The following is a 25,170-nucleotide window of genomic DNA, read 5'->3' as shown; positions in this document are numbered from 1 at the left end:
AAGACTGTTAACTATACTTCAATTTAAAATTAAGCATTTAAAAAGGCACAATAAATCCTAACTAGAACTAGGTAACAGCAGCAACTTTAAAAAGTCGATTGACAAAAGACAGTCTTTGCTGTTTGCCAAAAGTTGAGCAGCAATGGGTTAGGGTTAGGGGGCAGACCTCCCTCAGGAGGCTCTTCCAAATTCTAGGCACTGCTGCAGAAAAGCCTTGATTCTTATACACATCTACTGTACACCTTATGATGAGAGAACCCGAAGCAAGACCTCAGAAGGAGACCATAGTGCTTGAGACACACTGTGCTTCTTGCTGTTATGTAGACTGTACCAGTATACATAAATATGTTTTAAGTATCCCCCAGATTTGGTTTTATTCTATAGCAATGCTTATAGGTTTCTATTTCTCTGCTGTTTTAGTTATGCTGCTGCTGGTTTTTTGTTTTTGGTGGTGGTAAGTTCGAGTTTTATTATATTGCATTGTTTTAATTAATGTAAGTTTTCCTGAAAGCTATCCTGATATACCTTTATATCCAGATATATAAAACAATATGTTTTTTGAGAATGTGTCTCTTAGAGAAGAGCCCCTGGTGGCGCAGTGGTAAAACTGCCGCCCTGTAACCAGAAGGTTACAAGTTCAATCCTGACCAGGGGCTCAAGGTTGACTCAGCCTTCCATCCTTCCGAGGTCAGTAAAATGAGTACCCAGAATGTTGGGGGCAAGATGCTAAATCATTGTAAACCGCTTAGAGAGCTTCGGCTATAGAGCGGTATATAAATGTAAGTGCTATTGCTATTGCTAATGGAACTAAAATAACTAATCATAGAATTAGAAAGCAATGGTGTCAGTAGAGCATGTATGGGCACAGAAAGGTTACAACAGCATTTCCGAGCACAAGCATTTAAGGGAGGAAATAGTATGTTTTCCTGTTTGGAAGTTGAAGTTCTGGAAGCGGGAACTTGCCAGTGCTGTCAATAGTGCTTTGGAAGGGGAGGAAGATACACAGAGATGCAGGTAGTTTTGCATCTCCTATGCAGCTACTTGTATTATTAAGGGAACCAATTGCCCCCTATGGAGCAATTATTTATTCTTTATAAGCGGTCGTATAGTGTCTTTACATCACATCCAGGTGACGATTACTTCTTCAATCCAATGCAGATAGTCCAGTGCTCACCCAAACCCAATTTTTTGCCGTGTGTGTGTGTGTGAAAGAGCCAGAAACTGGCTCCACACTGCTTCCAGGCTGGAAATGCCACTGGAAATGCCACCAGGGGTCATTTCTGGTCGCACAGGAAACACGAATAGGTGAAAATTTCCTTAAATTACCCCTGTGAAATTGAAAATTGTTTCCCTATGACCCAACCACAAATAGCTGGAACTACGTTAGGAGAACCTGCAGAAAATGAGGGTACCATCTGCTTAGGAAGTATTTTGTGAATAAATGTTAGGCTTAAAATAACATAAATGATAAGCAAAGTCTATTTTTTTAGAAAACACAAACATTGATTTTTGAAAAGATAAGGTCATTAGTACTAGATATTCTCTGTTAAATAAAAATAACATTTCCTTTCTTGGACATTGAAAAGGGCACTGAAAATTGATCTGTTTGGAAGGACATGCTGAAAAGGTTTTGACAGATATATTACAAAGAATCATAGATTTCAAAAGCTGTAACCAATGAATGATTTATTGCTCAGAATGGTATTGACTGACTGTAAAAAATTGGATCTGTTACACTTACTCCACGTCCATGACATTTTGTTGCACATTCATGAACACCAAATACACTGGTATTTTGGCAACGGCGATTGAGGCAGATCTATAAAATTAGAAAAGAAGAGCAGGTTGAATATTGTCAGAGAACATACAACTAGGATGCATGTGCCAAACTGTATTGCACTGCTTTTACTTTCCTTCTTTTTGTGCTGAGCTTCTATTTCAGCTTTCTAAGAGCACTCTACAGGTAGACCTCACTATCTGCAGTACCGCTATCTGCGGTTCCACGTATACACCGGTGTCTAATTTTCACCCAAACTCATTATTCGTGGATACAAAAGGGTTAAAACCCACATATCTGTGGTTCCTAGATGGCCGGAAATGACCTTGGAGATCATTTCCACCCACCATTTAGCAAAAGGAGCCAATTTTGGGCTCATTTGTTTTTTTAAAAGGTTTTTCCTGCTATTTTCCATGGAAAAATTGGGAATTTGGGACTTGCAGGGGCATTCCTGGGCAGCTGAACACCCGTGGAGCATGGTAGGGCCCTTTATTTGCCTTCCTCCCCCACTTTTTTCATGTTTTGGGGCCAATTTCCCAGCATCTAGGAATGTAACCTCCCAATCCCATTAATGCCCCATTATGCGTGGTTCTGTTATCCATGGTTGCCCCATGGAACAGAACCCCTGTGGATAATGGGGTTCACCTGTATCTATATCTATCTCCCTCATCCCTCCCTCCAAAAAATAAAGGGTGTGCATGTGTGTGAAAATCAAACAAGAGGTCCATCTGCATGATTCAACATGTTAATGTCATCTGCATGGTTCACGGGAGGCAAAGTACACGGTCCTCGACCATACACGCAGAAGGTAACATTTAACTGAGGCTTTGCCTTCACAACTGCTGAGAAAATCTGAGATATTGTTGGAGAGCTCAGTTCAACAAGTAAGCAGACACTCAAACTCTATATTGTTTTTTAAGTGGGTCTTACTTCATCTTTTTAGGATCATTTTGAAGTGCCACTGGGTTGTTTCATGATCTGCATTAAGAAAAGTCTGAATTTAAAGCTTCACAGGGCAACAGTTTCTTGCTGGTCAGTAGTTCTCCACTGAAGTAAATGAAGCTATACAGATTCAGAACAATGAAGAGTATAGGCCAGGAATTTTAACAAAATGCACAACTAATCTGTGCATCCAAGAGATGTTTGAAATTCTTTTCGGAAAACTAAACAAAATGAAAAAGGAAAGGAAAGGTTGTGCAGTTGGGTTGGTGTTGACTCCTGGCGACCATGTGGTTTTCTTGGTAGAATACAGGAGGGGTTTACCATTGCCATCTCCCACACAGTATGAAATGATGCCTTTCAACATCTTTCTATATTGCTGCTACCCGATATAGGAGCTTCCCATATTCTGGGAAATACACCAGCAGGGATTCAAACCAACAGCCTCCTGCTCTCTAGGCAGGTTGCTTCCCCGCTGCACCATTAGGTGGCTCAAACACAATGAACCAAAACAAAACAAGGGTGCTGCTGTTTAAAGGAGGAAGAAACCCCAGTCAAAATCCTCAGTGAGTGAGTGCAAATCTTTTGAGGTTCCTCAAAAGCAGCTCTTTTGATCCTGACTGTAACCTAGATTACATTTCAACGTTTTTTTAATAATGTAAAAAAAGAACAACACAGGAGTGGCATGTAATCAAACAAATTCATTTGTGCAAGCAATCATTAGAGAGAGTTAACTTCACTACTCCACTCTAGCTGAAAGGTTGGGACAAAGCCAGATTAATTGTAGGGATGTGCAAAAGGTTTTGATGTAGAAATGTTTTGACTTGAAATGGGAGTGTTTCGTGCTTGAAACAGGAGTGTTTCGTGCTTGAAACAAAATGTACTTTAAATAAAGGGCTGGTTTGTGCTTGGAGCAAAACAAACCCATTTCAACTGAAATGTTTTGACATTTTGTGTGCCATTTTGGAGACCTGTTTTTCCCTTGCTGGTTGGTTTTCTGGCTTCCAATTGGATTGCGAGCTTCTTGTTTCTTGACTGGCTTGTTATTATACAAATCAAGTGTTGTCTATTGGCTCGTGGCGGAGTGAGGAGGAGGGAGTGGGGAGCCAGATGAGGGAGTTTAAAAATGTATTTAAAGTGACTGGGAGGCAGAGAGAGCCCTTAGTGTGTGTCTCCTGAAGAAGATACATCAGGAGAGAACGAAGGATCAGAGACTGCAGCAGCAGAGAGCAGACTAGTGATGGTGGGCCCAGTGGAGAGAGAGACAGAGAGTGCCTGCTGGCTTATCTCTCTCTCTTTCTCTTTGTAGTGCTAGCCAATTGCCTCCCTCCCCCATTTTTAAAAATTGTACCAGCAACCCCAGTGGCTTTAACTGGGTGTTGCTCTGGATTTCTTCTTCTTCTTCTGTGGATTTTCTTCTTGTTGTTGTAGCCAGCCCCCAGTGGCTTTAATAACTGTGGTGCTTTGTCGACAATTTCTTTCTCTCTTTCTTTTGCAGTCCCAAGCTGCACCTTTGCTGCTCCTGTGTACCTGGATTGGACTTAATTTTTGTTTTTTGTTTTTGTAGGCTGGTGTGTTCTGAGATTTCTGTCAGGAGCCTACCAGGCTCTCTCTTGTTTTTGCTCCCCCCCTTTACTTTTTACATTTTTTTTAGTGGGTGGGTTGTGGCACCCACTTGCCCTATCCGCAGCTGTTGTCTCAGTGTATCTGAGAGCAGCACCTGGCTAGACTGCAGCATAAGGCACTGGAAGGTAAGTTCCTCCCCGTGAGTTTAGAGTTTTAAAAATAGGGCTGAGTTTGGGGAAGGGATTGGGGAAGGACTGTAGGACAGGAGGGTTGGGTTAGGAGAGGCCACAGGCCCCTTTCCCCTCCCTTTGACTTTGTTGTCCCCATTGTTGTTCACTCCCTGTCAACCCTTCCTCTCCCAAATAAAGCCTACTTCTTTATTTGGGGGAATTTAATTTTTCTAGCTTCTGTGCATGCACTATGGTGCTATAGCTATCACTGTTTGTGGCACACACAGCATAAATAGACCACACCAACTCAACACCCCTTTTTAAAATTCCCACCTTAAAGGCGCTTCTTCTTCTCCCACTTCCATCAGAGTTAGGGCTTGAATAGTCAGGGCCCAAGATGTCCAGGAGGGTGCAAAGCAGAGGCAGGAGCAGAGTGGCAGTCAGAAGGAGGGGTGGTGTTGGTTGTAGTGGGTGACAGCAAGAGGGGAGTACTTCCCAAGTTGTCCCCACTGCTGTGGCTGTGTGCAGGCTTACTTTCTGGAGAAGTGTGGTCCTGCTGCGCAGCCGCAGGTGGCACCTGAGCTAGAATTAGAGGGAAGAAGCTCTTCCTGAGGCAATAAAAGAGGAGATGATTGTGCTGACTGCTAGCCCAGCCAGATCAGTCTCACCATCCTTCCCAATCCCTCCTGGCAGTTCAACTCTCCGGTCTGAGATGGAGGAGGTACAGGAGAAAGTCATTCTGCTTCCTGTACCTTGTCAACTGCAGACTGAGGGTGGGGGCAGCCCCAGAAGTGGTTGGACCGGCTCCGATGGCAGCATGGTGTGGCACCACTTTAAGCACTGCCCTGGTGACCCAACCCATGCCGTCTGCATGCACTGCAAGACACAGGTCAGCAGAAGGGAGGACCCTGAGTGTCTTGCAACATCATGGATGCTGAAGCCCCTGCAACGGCATCATCTGGGGCACCCCACTCCTGCTGGCAGCAATAGACCAGGTGTGCTCTCAATTAACGGCAAGGCACCTACTTCTGCTCCCAAGCAGAGGAAGTTGCCTGTGCAGTGGGTGCAGTCAGTGGGTAAGCGGTCTGATTGTCAAAAACCTAATCTCATGGGGCCATTTCTCAGATGATTGCTTTGGACGACCAGCCATTTGAGGTGGTGGAGAATGCTGGCTTCCGCCAGCTGCTCCTATTGCTTGACCTCGATCATAAAATCGCTTGGCGCACCACCTTCAGCAGGTGGATGGTGCCCTCCCTGCATGCAGGCAGGCCATGTCAGGGCTGCTGTGTGCGGCAGTGCCTGACACAAGCACGCATTTCACTGCAGATCGGTGGACCAGCAGCAGTGCACTGCGTGCTCTTTTCCTGTCCCTCACCATGCACTAGTAGTGGCAGGAGAGCACGGGGACATCTGCTGCTGGTGGCGTGGCCAGCCCTTCCCATGCAGAAAAGCACAGGTGGGCTCTGCTGCATGTGGAGGTGGGGACAGCCTGTTGCTTCTTCGCTAGAACACCAGTGTTTTTGCACAAAAAAGAAACAGAAACAACTGGGAAAGGTTTATATATTTATAGTGTACTCAAGCCGTAAACTTCAGATAACACTATTTCCTCACAACAACTCTTTTGGGCAGTTGTGAGGAACTATCACCCCCAGTATACAGACGGGAATGCAGCTTTCCCATGGATCAACTGGAATCTAAAACAACATCCCAAGTCCAAGTTTATTTATTTTTACATTTATATCCTGTCCTTCCTCCAAGTAGCTCAGACTGGCGTACATGTTTATGTATATTCTCACAACAACCCTGTGAGCCTGAGAGATAAGAGACTGGCCCAGAGTCATCCAGTGAGTATATGAGTGAATAGGAATATGGACATGGGTCTCCCTGGCACAGTTCCCTCTAACAGAGATTCCCAGATGTTGTTGTATATAACTTCCAGAATCCACAAGCAAAAGCCATTGCAGCTGGGGATTCTGGTAGTTGTAGTCAACAACATTGGAGAATCCCTGTTAGAGGGAACACTGCTCCCTGGTCATAGTCCAACACTTTAACCACTGTACTGCACTGGCATTCATTAGACCAAAGACTGATGGTAACACTGTGCTTTTCTACAACTGGACTTGCTTCTAGTAGTCTATAGTAGTTTTAAATACTGATGTATCAAAATACACCATTTTTACCCCATTTGTTTTTCTTGTCAAAAAGAGTAGAGCCAGTGCAGTTTTCCTGTGTAATTTCCATTCATTTTTATGGAACTTGCATTAGCGTATACACTCAACTTATAATCAGAATATAGAATGTGCTGCCAATATGTCTCACTGTTGTGGGAACTCAAGTGATCCCAAAAGCAACCATCAGTTCAAGGTTTCGACAAAATACACCCAAATATTTCTCTTGATCTACAATCTGCCAATAACACAGAAGATGCATTAAGCAATAAACCTTATATTTCCCTAGATGTGAAAGACTTTGCTTCTGCCTTACAAAAACTGCTTAAAAAAAATTCTCAGCATGCCAACAAGCTGACAGAGGTATAAGTCAAAAGCCACTAAATATCATGGATATTATCTTACTGTCAGACTAAGGTGCTCTCTGGAATCCTATCATGCTCCAGGAAATACTGCACTATTTGAGGTTTTTCCACTAACTACTAGGGCTTCCCGTATTAAATACAACCAATAACTTTGATTAAACTCTGAAAAGAGAGACGGTGAGCCTTAAGACTTTTGGAAGACATGCCCTCTGACCTGGAAGCACTGAACCTTCCTTATCCCAGATGTGTATATGTAGGCTGTGGTTATTCAGTTGTGAAGGAAAGGCTTGCTTCATGTCAACATATGAAGGTGGCTTATACTGAATCAAACCATTGGCCGACCTTGGTCTGCAACCTTGTCTATACTGACTGGGAGAAGCTCTTCAGAGTTTCAGATGGGGGTCTTTCCCAGCCCTACCTGAAGATGCCAGAAATGGAAATTAGTGCCTTCCACATGCAAAGTAGGTGCTCTTCTATGGAACTGCATTTATCCACCATGTGCATAAAGATACTGTCCTTCATTATTACTTCAAATGTCCCTAGACTGAGTCCTGTGATTTCACACAGGATCTGGCTAGAACTAAGTCCTGCTAAGTCTATGCTTGTTCTTTTAGACACAGTAACTGAATTATGGGCAGCTATTTCTGAATCTTACTTTTCCGTCTTCACACTTTGTTCCAGCAAGGACAAGACCAGGGTCAGGCATATCATCCCCCAAGTAGACATGGGTTCCACGGCACAGAATTTTGCCTCCTTCTTGTAATGGGATGTTTGTTTCTATGGAGACAGCATTGGTACCAATTACAGGTCGATTTGCTCCCCCTTGGCACTGAATTTTTCCACACTTGGCATCTCTAAAGGGAGAGAAACAATTCAAATAATTTTAATGATATTAGCATCTACCATTTGAACTGCTTTCTTTACTGGGCACAAATAGAATGTATACCTGGGTTCACACTTTGCAAAAGAAGTTTTGGAATCCTTGCCACAGTTTCCATAAGGATCACCTGCAGAATTGACTCTCTCAAAGCATATCCCAGGGGCAGGCTTAGCACCTAAAACAGAAACAAAAGCAATGTAAGCTTATATAGAAGATTCAGACTGGAAGGGATCATCTCCATAGGGGAGAGTACAGTAGTGAAACTGCCCGCCATAGGCCCACTCCTACCTGAAGAGAGTAACTCCCCTACCACCACAATAATGCTATGGGCAAAGGGGTGGTCTCAGGGATTAGCAGTGGGCACTCAGCAGTTATCCAACAATACCGATCCCCAGCACCAGCCCAGATGGCAGTGGTGGGGATGCATAGCCTCCGCTAATGACTACAGATGTCCAGATAGATAGCATAGGGTCTGTCTAGAGACACTAAAATAGGTGATGTTGTCTGATATTGCTGATATTGTCTGTGGACTAGCTTGGCTTAACCATTACAGGTCGTGTCCTCTTAACTCCAGTTTAACTTGCAGATTTACAACTAAGCAGATCATTTTATGTTTCCAATGCTTTCTCCTCCAAAGCAGAGGCTGCCTGAAATTCCCACAGCTTAGGCGAAGGGAAGCACAAAAATATATATTGTTGTTTGAGTCCTGGGTGAATGAAATGAAACAGAAATGATTACTTGAGGGTAAATGTCTGGCTTCCATGCATCAAATTATGAACAGCTACATATTTGTTGCACTATAAACTGATTATCTTGAAAAGGACAAAAGCTTGATAACTCCAGGATATCAAAGAGGCTTGAAGATCATTGCATCTCTCTGAGAATGGATATCCTTGAGATCAGGGGATTTCTCACATCTGGAAAAATTAAAAAGACCAACAAAAAATACTTTTTTTTCATTTTTAAAGATCAAACCATGAACAATAATCACTCTGATGTGCTGAATAAAATCTGCAGGGAGAAAAAGCTATAAGGTGAATTTTTATCTATTTTATGGTCTGTTTGAAGTGTTGTTCTTGATTGCTCAATGAAAGGAAATGCATTTGAGTAGAATTTGCACATGCACAGCTCTTCGTAAAGGCACTTTTTCTGATGAGCTAGGCAGAGAAGGAAGAAGAAAACTGAAAGGCTGTGAGTGCATTTCGGTTTCTGGCTCATTTTTCCTCTTAAGGCTGCAAAATCACACTAACTGGAGGATTTATCTCATCTACATAACCAAAGAAATTTCACAATAAATTTACTGAAGTTATACAGTCAGCCTAGGGTTGCCATATTCAAGCTTCCAAAATCCGGGTGGCCAAATTTGCATATTAGGCAAATTATGCAGCAACTAATTTGCACTTTCTTTCTTTCTTTCTTTCTTTACTTACTTACTTAACATATTTGTAACTTCCCCCCTCCTTCTCTGCCCTCCCATGTGATCAGATCCAGAATATAATCCAGACAATCCAGGCAGCACATTTGAAATCCGTGTAAATCCAGGTGGAATTTAGCAGCCAGGTGGAGGAGCCCTAAATTCTGGGGGACATGGCAACCCTGGCAACCCCAAACTCTCTCTTTTAAACAAAAATCATTCATGCAGTGGCTAATGTTAGAATTGCCTTCCTGGATTAGAAAAAAGTACATCTATTTCAGCATTCTGTTGCAGCAGGCCCAGCACTCAGCCAGATGCCTTGGACACTCAGAAGCAGGACACAAAGATAATCTTTAGTTGTTAATCCACAAGCATCTGGAATTATGCATTACAGTATATTGCCTCCATATAGCTACCATGGCTAAAAGATGGATGGATCTACTCTGCACAGAATAATCTAATTTCTTTTAATAAGTCATCTAAGCTAGTGGCCACCACTGCATCTAAATGGTAGTGAATTCCCTAACTTGAGCTGCACACAAATCCTAAGGATGTATCTGGGTCTAAAATAAAGGATGAGTTTTGTATTCAGTGATCTGCCTTTATCAATATCATCAATAGCTTTGTGCCCTAAAGCTTTCTTGAGTCGGGGGCTGAATGAAGAAATAGATTGATTCAGTCTGTAGTATCTTTTCTTTTCTTTTTAACCAGGATAGTGGGACGTTCTCACTTTCAACCCAGCCCCAAATACACTGACCAAAAGCCAGCAAAGCCATTTAAGTGCATAAGAGACATTGTGCAGCCAAAAACAAAGAACAAAAATGCATCCCCTCTGTCCATGTCAAACGACAGCACAGTTTATAAACTAGACCCAGTTTAAAGGGCTTTGATGTCAAATAGCACCCTCCCATGTATGCCAGGGTTGCCAGAACCTAAGGGGTATAGTCGTGGGTCAAATGGGCCGTAAGCCAGAATTTGGCTTTTTTAAAGCCAAATCTGGCTACCTAGATGTATGCATGCACCACCAGTAGTTAGCATTTTCTTTTTGTCACAGTGGTTCCCATCTGCCTTACCTTGCAAATCTACAATTGAGCAAATGTTTGCAATGCACACAGGCTGCCACTAGGGGGGAGCCACACCTACATTTTCAACTTCAATAATAATTTTCTTATAGAAATCAATGGGAAACTCAAAAATATTAATAACTCCCAAATGGTTGGGCAGAAAGCTCTGAAATTTCACATGGTATTCCTACATGATGACAGCATTACATTTGTGGACATTCACAGAGATCAGTTTACCTGTTAGCTTTTAACGAATTTTAAAAAGTTTTAGAACTTTTCACCTATGGGGAAATTATTCGATGGTGTCCATGTTCAGTTTGTGCCCACAGCCCCCTTGAGAGCTTGTTAATCACTGCCACTTCTGCACCTTTAACGGCAAGCTTACAATCACACACATAATCAGCAAGTGAACCATTTCCTGGTTTGGCAATAAATGGTGAGAAAGCTTCACCTCTGGGTAAATTCCTGTCCCTGGAGCTGCTGTTAAGAATCAGAAACATCTAGAAACGGTGCAGCAATCCCATCAGCTGAAATAGTTGATGATCTAAAAGATCAAGGAATTCAGAGCTGCTGGGGAGAGAGGTTGGAAGCAGAACATTGCAGGCATTAAGATCCTGAGGCCTGGTCTACCAATGTGGCATAAATAGGTAGTACAGCACCACATTGCTTAATGCTCCCTCATGAACAAAAGGTCCCCTGCAAGTCAAAAGCTAGCACAACCAGAAAAAAGATTCTTGCAAAGCAGGCTCTCTGAATGCTAGGAAGTCAACAATACCCAGCCAGCTATTACACTGACAATTTTTTTTAAAAAATGTATGAAGCATTAAAAGTTGTATCTCCACCAGCAATGTGTAGAGTCCATTCTACCACCACCTCCTTCTGCAGCTGTATGTGGAGATCAGGTTGCAGTTATATAGGACTGTTCAAATGAGCTCTAGGGAATAAGGAAAGATATAAAAAGGCTGAGGGAACTCTGGAAGAAAGAAGCAACAGTCGAGAAGATTAGCTTCCTCCCCTGGTTCAAGAGAGACGGAGATTGTGAAAGCCAGTAGAGGGTCTTGTTGACCTGCTAGCCCTGAAAGATAGCCAAGACTCCCTGTCGAGGTATTTCTGAAAAGGAAGAAAGCCAGGTGTCTGCACAGAAATGCAAGACATGCTCTTCTGGATAGGGATGTGCACAAAACCGGTTTTCCCGGTTTGGTCCGAATTCGAACCAGGTTCGAACCAGGAGGGGGTGGTTCGGTTTTGGTTTTGCTCGAAACTCCCCCTGGTTCGGTTCAAATTTGAACCATTTTGAACTGATTTGAACTGGTTCAGACATCCAAAAATGGTAGGATGGTAGCTGGCACCCAGGGGTACCTGACACCCAAACCCCAAAGCAATCGGACACCTGTATGATTTTTTATGAATTTTTGGAAATAATTTTTATTTTTTTCTCATAGGGTATAATGGGACTCGAACCAGCCCATTATTCTTTATTGTGTAGCACCCATGGGTGCCAACAACCATGCAAACCCCAAAGCAATCTGACACCCCTATGATTTTTTATGAATATTTGAAATATTTTCAATTATTTTTCTCATAGGGTATAATGGGACCTGAACCAGTCCATATCCCCTATTGTGGATCACCTAGGGGCACAAAAGTGGGGTGGATGGTAGACAACCAGGGGTGCCTACTATCCACAAAGTTCCAAGGCAATCAAACACTCCTCTGATTTTTGGTGAATTTTAAAACTATTTTGGAATTCCTCATAGAGAATAATGAGGATTGCAGCAAACGTATAGCTTCACGTCAGGGAGAAAGGGGTGGCCTAGAGCAAAGTGTGGTGGGTGGTAGTGCCCAAGGGGAGCCAGATAGCTATCAGAATTATTTGAAAGGAATTGGGCAAAGGGCTGGTTTTTAAGTGATTTTTGAAGTTTATGTGTCTTTAAGGTTAGCAGATGAGAGTGGATTCATGGTTTGTCATTGAAAATCTTATATGCTACCAAAGAATCTACACTCAGAACACTTCAGAAACAACAAAACCCAGTACCCCATGGGTTAGCAACCCATGGAGGTGGTTGGCACCCTCGCTCTGGGCCACCCCAGCACCCCCCAAGTGCAGTTATGGGGCTGCTGAAACCTCCATTCTTCCCTATGGAGAAAAACCTTAAAGCCACTTGTGGGGTGCTGGGGTGGCCCAGAGTGAGTGGTGGTCTAAGAGGGTGCCAACCACCCCCATGGGTTGCTAACCCATGGGGTACTGGGTTTTGTTGTTTCTGAAGTGTTCTGAGTGTAGATTCTTTGGTAGCATATAAGATTTTCAATGACAAACCATGAATCCACTCTCATCTGCTAACCTTAAAGACACATAAACTTCAAAAATCACTTGATAATCAGCCCTTTGCCCAATTCCTTTCAAATAATTCTGATAGCTTCCTGGGCCCCCTTGGGCACTACCACTCACCACACTCTGCTCTAGGCCACCCCTTTCTCCCCGACATGAAGCTATACATTTGCTGCAATCCTAGTTATTCCCTATGAGGAATTCAAAAATAATTTTAAAATTCACCAATAATCAGAGGAGTGTCCAATTGCCTTGGGGTTTTGTGGGTGGCAGGCACCCCTGTCTGTCTACCACCCACCCTGCTTTTGTACCCCTAGGTGCTCCACAATAGGGGATATGGGCTGGTTCTGATCCCATTATACTCTATGAGAAAAATAATTGAAAATATTTCAAATATTCATAAAAAAATCATAGGACTGTCCGATTGCTTCAGGGTTTGGGTGGTTGTTGGCATCCATGGGTGCTCCACAATAAGGATTAATGGCCTCATTCAAGTCCCATTATACCCTATGAGAAATAAATAAAAATATTTTCCAAAAATTCATAAAAAATCGTACGAGTGTCCGATTGCTTTGGGGTTTGGGTGGCAGGTACCCCTGGGTGCCAGCTACCATCCTACCAATTTTTGGATGTCTGAACCAGTTCAACCTGTTTCAAACCAGTTTGAATCAAACCACCCCCTGGGTTGGTTCGAATTCGAACCTGAAGCTCGAACCTGATGGCTGGTTCGGTTCGAATTCGAACCTTTGAACCACCCTGGTTTGAATTCGAACCGGCTTGCACATCCCTACTTCTGGATCACTACTATTACACAAAAATAAGTCTCAGTTCTTTCAGTGAAATTTACTCCCAGATAACAGACTCAGTGCAGAGAACAGCAAGGATAGTAAAAGGCTGCATGGCCACTGCTGCCCTTATATTCCCACAGGGCCACTGATTGGTGTTAATAGTAGAAGCATCTTACGACCCTGATGAATGGTCAGAAAGACCATGCCTGGGCTCGTGTAGGTGTTGTTTGTTTCATCTTTTCCCACAGTCTTCAATAGCAGATTGTTGTGAGGTGCTTCTGAGTGAAGCCCAGGAACTGTCTTGCTGCTCTGTTTAATGGCACTGTGAGAAATTTCACTCATAAGCCTTCTGCAACACAATCTGTTGTGGAGGAACATTTTTAAGATGGCTTCTTTCACCTAGCTGGTGTGTTTTCCTGAGGTGGGAAAGATATTTTGGAGATCAGAGACTGAATTTCTATTGCCTAATTAAAGTCACAGCATTGCTCTAGCTAGTGACTCAGGCTGAAGATCTGAAAGTGATTTGAGAGAAATACGACTTCCCATGGTGTGTATACATATTTCTTTTGTCCCTTGGTTGCTTCTGGTCAAAAATATTCTGCTTGAAGCCATACAAAACCCTGAAAAACCTTACCGGAGCAAGCAGGATTTCAACCTTGTTTTGCTACAGCCTATCTGACTGGTCTTTTATAACACTTTATTTTTGTTATAATGGTTGTAGGTCTATAGTGTACACTGTAATAAATAAATAAATAAATAAATAAATAAATAAATACATAAATACAACTAATTAATAATAATAATAATAAAATAATAAAAAGTAAAGAGAACAGATGAAAATAGTGGGTTAAAAGCGGGGGGCGGGGGCTTCCAAAGAAGCTTAAGGAAGAAAACCATGATGTTGTGTTTCTTGAGACAGTCTTTTATCAGAATTCCAAGAGATAAACAGAAGCAGAAAACCTTGTCTCTCTCTATTTTACTACTTGAAGAGGCAAAGACAAAATGATTTGTGAGAGATTTCTGGTGGATATTAAACTCCTTGAACTGGAAGAGCAGAGTTTATCTTACTTTGTTATTGACAATCAGAAGGTGGCATTGCAGTAATTAAGGTCCTGTCAACCTTTCCAGCCTAAAGCCTTCCCCACCCTAAAAGAATTAAATCACCTGTTTCAAATGATGCCAAGTTAAAACATGTGATGTCAAACCAGCTTTCCTCCCAAGATGTACAAATTGTTTTAGTTATACAGCGCGCGCGCGCACACACACACACACACACAGCACAAAATACCATGTGCAGACAGACAGTTCTCAAGTGGGGGGACCTGAGCAATTAGCTTAGTAGTCTCTAGCAGGACAGAAAAGAAAGAAATGGGTTTTCATTTAAGAAACAGCAGGCTTATAAACACAGAACATTTATTTATTCCATACATTCATATCCTGCTCTTCCTCCAAGGAGCCCGGAGTAGTGTGTTGAGATATGTTAGGCTAAGAGGCAAGTGTCTGACTCAAAGTCACCCACCCAGTGAGGGTATTCTCACGATGACTGGAAAGCGGGCTAAGGGAGCTTAGCCCACTTTCCAGTCATCGTGAGAACCAGTGGGCTCGCAGGCGAGCTTAATGGTTCCCTGGCGGCTAGCCCGCCAAAGTAGCCCTCTCCTTAGCCCAGGTTAGTGGAGCGAGTGCTCCTCTAACCCGGGCTTCGCACCTACCTTCCCCCAGATGATCTTCATTCTTCAGTGGGACATGGAAATCATGCAGCCACACGAGCCATGCTGCTCCTGGCTGTGCTGTGTTTTGGAGGCCAAGTGCACACAGACTGGTCTACAGATATCCCTCAATGCACCACACAAGGAGAGTGGTGCATTGGGGGATTCCCCTACAAGACAGGCACTCTAGGCACCCAGCTCTGTGATTGCTCAGGCTGACCACAGCCCAAAAGACACATGATCAGGAACCCCAGGAGAAGGGTGCGCTTGTGTCCTTTTACCTGGGTAAAAGCCTGGGGGGAGGAGAACCGCAGGCTACCTGGCAGGGCAGTGCCAGGATTGGTCTCAATCTTAGCGCTTCACACGAGCAGCCTTACCACAGTAGAGCTGTGCAAGACCAGGTAGACTTCATATAAGGCAGGGCTTCTCAACCTTGGGTCTTCAGATGTTACTGGATGTCAACTTCCATAATCCCCAGCCCCAATGGCTTTTGGTTGGGGATTATGGGAGTTGAAGTCCAACAACATCTAGGGACCCAAGTTTGAGAATCCCTGATTTCAGGGATTCCCCTGAGTATGCACAGAAATACTTGGGCATGTGCATATATGCTTTTGGATTTTTCCAAAAGCTATCACTTTCTGAAAATGAACTTTGAAAGCCTGAACACTCTACAGGACTTAGTGCAGCAATTGTTTGTAAAAACTTTATAGCACTCCTGACGGCATCTTAATAATCCTAATGAAGAGATAGAGCATCATAATCTAAACTTAGATGGTGAAAGGAGGAGAGCAAATTGCCTCATGAATAATATTCTGAATGCAATAGCTTAAGAGTGTTTTTCCAACATCTGTAACGATGCACACTCCTCACTTGATGGATGAGGTGGAAAGTTCAGGGGATGAGAGAGGCTGGGAACAATCTAAGATCCAGATTCTGGGTGACCCTTTGCCACTGGGAACTACTTCGACCTGACGACACAGTCCTGTCTTCAACGGTCTTGCCTGAGGAGTTGTAGTGGAAGTTTCTCAGTGTCACCGGAGTTAGTGCTTGAGGAGTTCTAACCTCCTGAAGGCTCACCCTGTCTAGGCAGCAATGATAAGAACCAGCAGTCTGCTGCTTCTAGACTTTGCTAGACCTACAAAGCTGTCCATGGTCTGGTACATTCATGGAACTCCTGCCTCATACCAAGACCTACTGGAGTCCATTGAATTTATCCACACTTTTAAGATATCATTCATCCCATCTTGTGTAAAGGGCATCCCATACAATCTGCTCCTTGCCTGCTGTCCAGCTAGATGATTCTTAGATTAAACAGTGCATATATGTCATAAAAGAAGTGTCTGCCAATAGCCAATACCATTTATACCAACATTTGAATGAGAACCAGTGTAATTTTTTTCATCATGACCACTGATCCCGTTAAAAAAATGTACTTGCAAACATATTCACATTGATGCATTGGATACTTCTGGGCTGCTAAACAAATGAATTCTTACTTAAAATATTCACTTCTTTGGCAAGTTCCAGTTTTGCATAGGTTAATGCTTCCTTTCTCCCAGGAAAATCAATAATTTTCCTCTCGCCAACAGATTTATCCGCATATCTAAGTGCCTCCTGGAAACGCCAATAAAAGCAGTAGATACTATCCAAATGCATTACTCTTTACATAACTTTCAATCATATCACTATCATAGGTCACATCTATGGTAACGTCACTTTAAGATATTAAAAGTTCCATTTTTAATTAAAAGATGGCACATACTGCGAGAGAGAGACAGAGAGAGAGAGAGAGAGAAAACTGCCCTGTATAACACAGAACCTAGCCCTGTCCAAAGATAAGTTTATTATATAATCTTTGAATAATATGATCTTCTAACACTCGGAACAGAATTCCCTTCTCTGTGCTTTACAAAATACTTTGCTTGTTTTTCCCCCCTGGGAGACCTGGATTTAGGACTGAATCTTTGGAAAAAAACCACAGAAAAGGGAATAAGTTAAATGCATGCAGCCACTCTTGGCTGCTGCTTCTCTTTTGGTGTGTGTACAGAGCTATGCTCCAAAATCCAAGGCCAGAAATGAGACTGCAGTCCTTCACTATAGAGTGCTACAGAATGTCTCCTCTCTCTGTTTTTATTGAACTTCTATATGAAGCTGCTGGGAGAGATCCTCCATCTGTCTCGAGTGAGGTGTCAGCAGTTATACTTGTATTTTTCAAGAGATTCAGAAGCAGCATTTTGGGTTTATGAGCAGTCAGCATCTGATAGTAGTGGATGGCTTTTTTTAAAAAGTTATAAAATTTATAACCTGCTTTTCCTCTATAAGATCCAAAGTACCTTACAGTTAAAACACAATACAATAAAATTCAGTAATAAAATGAAAACAGAATTATACAAATAAACTACTATTAATTAAAAAGCCTGCCTTTTCAATTGTTAGCCAGATTATATGCGGCATTACACAAAGTAGAGTTCAGCTGAAGGTTTCCCTAAAAGCACACACAGCAATTTTGCTCGTTTCCTAAAGCCCAGCAAATGTGCTCTGAAGTGAACTTTTCTTGGGAAGGTACCTCAACTCCAAGTGGCACCCATGGCCAGGGAGTGCTTTTTGATCATCTGCCTTTTATTTATGAGCTGCGGTCACTTCAGCTTTCTGTATTGATGATGGCAATGCAGTCTCCATGTGACTTGCCCTTGCAGAGAGCTCAAGCATTGTCATAAACTGGGTTATGGACCCCCCGCCCCCGCCACGGAGGGATGGGGCAGATAATTTCAATGTTGAGTCCAGTAGAGAAACCTCAAGACTAGTGGTCCCCACCAACCAGGGAATTGGACCCAGTCACCCCACCATGTACAAAAGACACACCCTTGCCATCATCCTCAAATTCAGTGAGATCCTTGGAAGGACCAACTCACTGCAATGAAAGCCTCCTAATGCTGTTGGAACCAACATTTTTAGAATTGGACATTGCCCTTTAAGCCTGCTGGATCCTGCCAGAAAGGAGGTGGGGCCCAAGCCAGCAACCAGCAGGCTTTGGTATGCCATAGTGGTGTAGGGACAGCATAGGTAGCCTGTGTTTGGGCCTCATACCCCCAACCCCAACTGGTGGTGTCCCCCCATAGTGCCCCTGCTCTCCCCACTGCTTGTGCAATGGCAGCAGTGCTGACAGAACAGCTTGGGATAGTAAGCTGCCCTACCCCCAACACTTAGCTGGCCACCATGTGCACGGTGGGGAGAAAAGGGGTGCCCCATGTGCATGTCGTGGGGAGAGAAGGGACGTCCTGTGCATGCAGTGGGGTGGGATAGAACAGTGGGGGCAGGGCAGCCTACAATCCTAGGCTGCTCTGTCCAGGATGCTGCTGCCAGATGTTTGGAGAGGAGAAAGGGGGTGCCCCACGCATATGGTGGGGAGAGAATTGGTGCGGGGGTCCACAGCTGGGTGCTTTTCATCGTGGGTTTGGTGGGCCTGGCAGCAACTGCGCATGGGTCCTTGGAACCTGTACGCACAATTACAGCTCTGCCACTGGTAGGCCATCTATTTAAGGCCTCAGTCAGCTGCAGCCCCTTGCTGAAGCAACATCTACTCTTCTTATGGCAGATGTCCTGCACATAGCCCTGCAGTGCTGTGTGCCAGTCCTGAATCCTTCCCTGTATACTATCCAGAGCCCCTCCCTATTTCCCTGCCTAGCTTGAGACTCTATCCCCTTGGCTGTACTTTGTTCTGGGACATGGCAGATGCCAGCCTGGAACAGGATAAGCATGGGCCATGATGGGGATAGGAGGAAAACCAGTCACACAGACATTGAGAGTGGGAAAAGTAACACAGCATCCCGCCGAGGTGTTGGATACAGTTAAGTCCAACAGCAAATCACCAGTACGTTTAGAGAAAAACTTTGAAGAAAACTTGTGTAAAGTCCTCCATCCTAGATTGTAGTACAGTGTCAGATGAAACCAGATGACTGCCCAAGCCAGTTCCCAGTGCTGACAGAAATATAATCAGTGGGACAATTTCTATTTAATTCAGAAATGGCTATAAATTATGTTTGCTTAGTTAATACTATGCACTTACACAGTGTCTTTCATTCCAGAATCTCTAAGTGCTCAGACAAACATTATAGTAATTTCTTTGAGAAAAGTATTTGCATTTTATAGTTAAGTAAACTGAAGTCAGTCAAGTCAACCTCTAATTCTTGAAAGGGTTCAAATGCCCCCAACAAATGTGATTTCAAAGAGGGCTAACGGTAGTAGTTCTTGTTGGAAGGAGCCCATAATGCTGCATTTCTACAATGATCTTAAGCACTTCCTGACTTTCTAACTTTGGACTAATGATGTGATTCCAACTTTGATCCAGTAGCAGGACTCTTATTTTGATGGAACTTCTATTTTGATGTACACTGAGCACTGACTGCAACAGGTATTTCTGAAAGCCCCAAGCTAGCTGGTAACTGATTTAGGGAAAATGCTAACCTTCACATTTTACTGCCTGAAGCAAAGTACCAAATGGCTGTCTCTCTCTCTCTCTCTCCTCCCTCCCTCCCTCTCTCTCTCTCTCAAGTCACACATCCCAATTCCTCCTTCTTTAACCCCCCTTCCTTTTCTATTAGGAAGGAAAAAGGAAAAGTACCATGGTGCCATTCTTTTGTCTTTTGCAAAGCATCCAGAGTGGAGGAAGGGGGTCCTAGTGGGCTGTCATACTGCTCCTGAGAATTGGCCCATAGAATGCTACCTGAAGCAGCATACTTTAGGCAGCTTCAGAGGTAGGGTCAGCCCTGACTGGGAAAAATAATTAGTGCCCACAAATCTGGAGACCACATACAATACAATGAATATTTATATATTGCTTTTCAATGAAGGCTTCCAAAGTGGTTTACACAGATACAAATAAATAAATAAATAAAATGGCATAACATAAACATGTAAGGAAGCTAACAGGGGATGTCTTTGTATGTGTTGGGCTAGTTATGATTGACAAGCTAGGTATGAGGCATGTCCAACCAGGCCCCAAGCCCTATGCATGCTCCTTAGGAATGGTCATGTGTCGACAAAAATCGAGGTAGGAAGAAGCGGAAGCAATTGTGTGCTAGCCCTGGTCTGGGTACAACAGCAGTGGCTCGCTTTCACTGTTTCCCCAATACCATATTGAATGTGAAGGAAAAGCATGTCCTGTGGTATCCTACTCAGATGTGGCTAGCACACAATCATTTCCCCATCCTTCTACCTCTATTTTTATAGACATATGACCATTTCCTTGGAGTGCACGCAGGGCTTAAAGCCTGGCTGGATGGTCCTCCTACGCAGCTATTGGTTGTGAGAACCAGCCTTCTAGCTCTGTTCTTCCAGCCCACCTTGTATGCATGTAGCTGCATCAACAGGAATGTGTCTTTCCTGACAGTCCCAGAAACTGTAGCAGTGCATAATGGGAATAGATCACTCTGTGTGAGAATACATATTAGACATGGGGAAGAAATGCAAAAGGAAAGAGAAATCTTCAGTGCTGAATTATGGAAGGTCAGAAACCGAGAAATAATGGCTCTAGAATCACAAGCTGTCTCTGCCTCTTCCAAAAATCACATGCCATTCGTTCGTTTGTGTAGATAAATATCTAGAGAAAGAACCAGAGATCAGGAATCTAGACTCACCTTGTCCCCAGAGTGTGATGCACTGCTGTTCATGGGTCTGACACATGCCATTATAACAGTACCCATCAACCTTGTCGCAGGGGTGCCCATCATGTAAGTACACATTAGCTGGGCAGTGAGGGCTGGCTCCCGTGCAGAACTCAGGAAGGTCACAGGAATTGCTGGAGTCCCTGCATGAGATCCCTGCTGGCTTCAGCTGCAGGAAGACAGAAGTGGCTGTAATTCCAATCAATAAAAGTTACTGTGCAGAGAAATTTATGCTCCAGACTAATGCATTTCCCCCACTAAGACTCTGCACCAAGTGGCCATTAAGCACAGCAGAAAGGCAATGCAGCACTTTATAAGCACCTCTTTGATATACTGCACAGTGGTTTATGACATACTTCCAAAGGAAGGACCTCCTTCATTCCTCCGTAAAATGCAAGTGCAAAGCCTGCATGCAAAGGAGTATACTGCTTACATACACTCCAGATGACTCTGCAGTGGTGGAATTATTTAAATGGGCATAAACCTTTAAGACTGCTTTTAAAATACTATCAATATATGCATAAAAATAAAGAATGCACATTGTCATGGCGGGAAGACATGCTGCACAGATTTTCTAATCAGGTATATTGGAGAACTTTGCTTTGGCATAGTTACAGGCCAGGTGTCAATTGTTCCTTCAGCATTAAGGACTCCACTGAAAATATATGATAGCTCAGAGGGCAACACAGCTAGTGCTGAGAGACTGAACTGTCACTAAGATATTCATGGAATTCTGACCAACCTCCCCTCAAAAGATGAAAATTCACCTTGCAGTCTTCACAGCAAAGTCCATGGGCGCACACTGCTTCTGGCTTTAAAGTGCAGGTAGTAGCATTACAGCACTGGTTTGTACATTCCTACAAGAAGATGATAAAACCTGAGAGCCACATCAAACAGGAACTTCTTTGTTGAAATGACTGAATCCACAAGATGGCCTGCCCAATAAACTATGATCTAGGACTCCATGTCTTACAACTCCATTCTTGTTCATCTCCAGTCACAGTTTACACCAAGGATTCCCAACCCGGGATCCCCAGATGTTTTGGGACTGCTATCATCCCCAGCCACATGGGACTTCCACAACATCCACAAGTTTTAATTCCACAACATCCGAAGACCCAAAGCGGGGAACCCCTGCAGAAGCCTCCTCATGTCGGGCAGACATCCAATATGGTAAATTCCCCTGTACTTTGGAGGATATGATCCATCAACCATAATATTCAGAACGCTTAACAGGAAGAACATAAACACATGCACTTTCCGCACTGATAAGCTCCCAGTCCCAGTCAACAATTCTAGAAGACCAGAGGCCAAATTTTGGCCAAACAAGAGCCCAAATTTGCTCTTATAGCTTACTGATCACGATGGGAAATGTAACTCTGTGACTCTGCTGAATGTGTAGCACTTTCCATGTTGCATTCAGTTTACTGTTAGTAAAAGAACACAAGAATGTAATTAACTGCTATCTGAAATCACCACATTACATTTAAAAGGTAAGAACAGCCCTAACTGGCTGAGACTAATAGCCCTTCCCCTCAGCATTGTGTCTCTGATCATGGTCACAGGGGTGTAGCTGGGGGAGAGGGGGGGGCCGTGTTCATCCCTCTCTCTGGCGGCCCCCCTAGGTGAGGGAGATAATGAAGGAAATAGGGAGGGATGGAGCTGGAGGGCCCTTGGGAGCTGGGGGCCCATGTTCTTTGAACCCTTTCACTCAATTATAGCTATGCCCCTGCATGGTCAGATAGCGTTCTTCAGAAAGTTTTCGCATCAAAAAATGAGAAAACAATACTCTGTTCTTTGCCATTTGCTATGTGTCTAAAGATGTCTCAGGTACAACTGACACTGTTAGGAAGCAGTCCCTGAATAGTATAATACAGCTTGGGCCCAGGGTATTTAAGAGGGCACCTTCTTTTCATGAAATCTGCCGCCTATTAAGATCATCAGGGCAGGTCTGGTTGTGGTTGCCACCAACTCATTTGGTGGCAACCAAAAACTGGGCCTTCTCTAGGGTTAGTTAGTTATTTAACATATTTCTATACAGCCCAAAACTTACAGCTCTGGAACACACTCCCAAATGAAATCAAAATCTCCTCGTTCCTGGTTGTTCTTAAACAACCTTTGAAAACACACCTGTTTTATCAGGCTTTTAGTTTGATGTTTTAAAGTTTTAAGGTTTTATTTATGGTAATTTTAATCTGTTTGGATGATTTTAAGGTTTTGGTTGTTCTTTGGATTGTAAACCACCCTAAGATTTTGTACAGGGCAGTATATAAATGTGACCGACCAACCAACCAACCAACCAACAAAATTTTTAAAATTCCAAATTTTTTTTTTGCATTTCAACAAAAAAGGCTCTCAAAGTGTTTTACATAGAAAAGGGAATAAAATGGTTCACTGTCCCAAAAGGGGTTGCAATCTGAAAAGAAGCAAGAGACTCCAGCAAGTGCCACTGAGAGGGACACAATGCTGCTATGAAGAGGGCAAATCATTCTCTGCCTGCTAAATATAAGAGAGCAGTGGTGAAATGCTTGACTAACAAGCAGAAGGTTGCCATTTCGAATCCCCACTGGTCCTATATTGGACAGCAGTGATATAGGAAGATGCTGAAATGCATCATCTCATACTGCATGGGAGGAGGCAATGGTAAACCCCTCCTGTATTCTACCAAAAGAAAACCACAGGGCTCTGAGGGCAACAGGGGCAGTGGGGATCGGGGGCCACACATCCCCCAGAAGTTCCAGGTTGCCATGGACGAGTGCGCAGGACATCCTGGAGAGTCCTCCAAACCTGGGACGCTGCTTGCAGCCTCCCGGAGGGGGTCTCCTTGTGTGTTGCTATGGCACGTTGATGCGCCATGGTGGCATACGAACAGAAAACCCAGGTTAGTGGAGCGCTCACTCTGCTAACCTGGGCTAATGGGAGGGCTAATTCGGTGGGCTAGCTGCCAGAGAACCACCGGGCTCGCCCGCTGGTTCTCACAATGGGGAAAAACCAGGCTGGGCTTCTTTAGCCTGGTTTCCCCCCATCATGAGAATAGCCTCCATGTTTCTTCAGCTTTAATTTTATTTATTTATTTTACATTTTATATCCCACTCTTCCTCCAAGGAGCCCAGAGCGGTGTACTACATACTTAGGTTTCTCCTCACAACATCCCTGTGAAGGAGGTTAGGCTGAGAGAGAAGTGACTGGCCCAGAGTCACCCAGCTAGTTTCATGGCTGAATGGGGATTTGAACTCGGGTCTCCCTGGTCCTAGTCCAGCACTCTACCACACTGGCTCCGCTGGTTTTAGTCTGGTAAACCTGTGCCTTGCTGTACTACTTCTGAAAGGTTGTGGTTCAATGACTGAAAGTTTCTCTGTTTAGAAAAAACTCTTTCAGAAAATGATTATTTATTTATTTTCCTAGAAAAAGCTCAAGGTGCTTACAAGGCTTAGAAACAATAATACAAAATAAAACAATAAAAGGAGATCACCATCAAAAACACCCCAGATGGTTTACCATCTCAGTGAACTAGGCTTTTGCTTGATTTTCTTCTAGAACTTCTATTGTTGTTATAGTTCTCCTTGGAATTGCTTCCAATTTATCTTGCACTGATCAGAACTGGCATTATACTTAAATGAGATCTAATCTTCGAGCTGAGTAGGGTAGTACTATTGTTTCGTGAGCCTTGGAAACGATGCTTCTGTTAATGCAACGTGAAAGGACATTAGCCTTTCTTGCCACACTTCCACATTGTTGAGTTTGTTATCCACTATAACCTTCAAATGTTCCTCAGAAGTGCTGCCTATTTAGTTATTCCCCATCTTCACATTTGTGCATATAAGTTTTGGAAATGTTTTATAGAGTACCATCCATTCACAGTGTTTTATAGAAATATTCTTGGGGTGGGGGGAATAGGCCAATACTCACGAGGAGCTTGCAATTTAAATTTAACCTATAGGGCTTATTTTTGTTTCCCACAAGAAAAAAAAATTAATTTTCCAATGTGTAACCCTTTATATTTCCCCTTGTGAAATTTCATTTTCTAGGTAACTGACTGTTCACTGAGTTCTTTGTTTAGTCCTTTGCTTGTTTGCTTTACATTATTCCCCTTTGAACTCAGTTCTAGAATTCACCATTACATTTTCCTTCGGTGGAGTGTCCCATTTTGTGTTGAATGAAAAGTTGAATAGAATGGTCTGCCTTGAGAAGAAATAAATGACAATCTTACTCCTCCATGGAGTTTGGCAGAGAGTAGAACACAGAATCCTGAATGGCTTCTGTAATTCACTCCACAAACCACCCAGTCAACATTAGTCAGATGTATAGCTCAGCCTCTTCAATAGGTTGCAGTTTCACCCC

At 43.3% G+C, this 25,170-nt stretch overlaps 1 protein-coding gene across 1 annotated transcript in view; it reads right to left on the bottom strand.

The window, feature by feature from the left end:
* The window catches only part of ADAM12 (ADAM metallopeptidase domain 12), a 407,749-nt gene that overhangs the window by 22,299 nt on the left and 360,280 nt on the right, over positions 1–25,170 (bottom strand). Inside the window, exons 13-17 of the mRNA XM_053312884.1 lie at positions 21,597–21,686; positions 20,803–20,998; positions 7,932–8,040; positions 7,641–7,839; positions 1,742–1,819 (exon numbers count right to left, since the gene is read on the bottom strand). Coding sequence (XP_053168859.1) covers positions 1,742–1,819; positions 7,641–7,839; positions 7,932–8,040; positions 20,803–20,998; positions 21,597–21,686 — 672 coding nt within the window. The remainder of the gene's footprint in view (positions 1–1,741; positions 1,820–7,640; positions 7,840–7,931; positions 8,041–20,802; positions 20,999–21,596; positions 21,687–25,170) is intronic.

The sequence above is a fragment of the Hemicordylus capensis genome, chromosome 3 (genome assembly GCF_027244095.1).
Source record: "Hemicordylus capensis ecotype Gifberg chromosome 3, rHemCap1.1.pri, whole genome shotgun sequence".
Lineage (NCBI taxonomy): Eukaryota > Metazoa > Chordata > Lepidosauria > Squamata > Cordylidae > Hemicordylus > Hemicordylus capensis.
The sequence above is the reverse complement of the archived record's forward strand: the minus strand, read 5'-3'. Positions and strand labels throughout refer to the sequence as shown.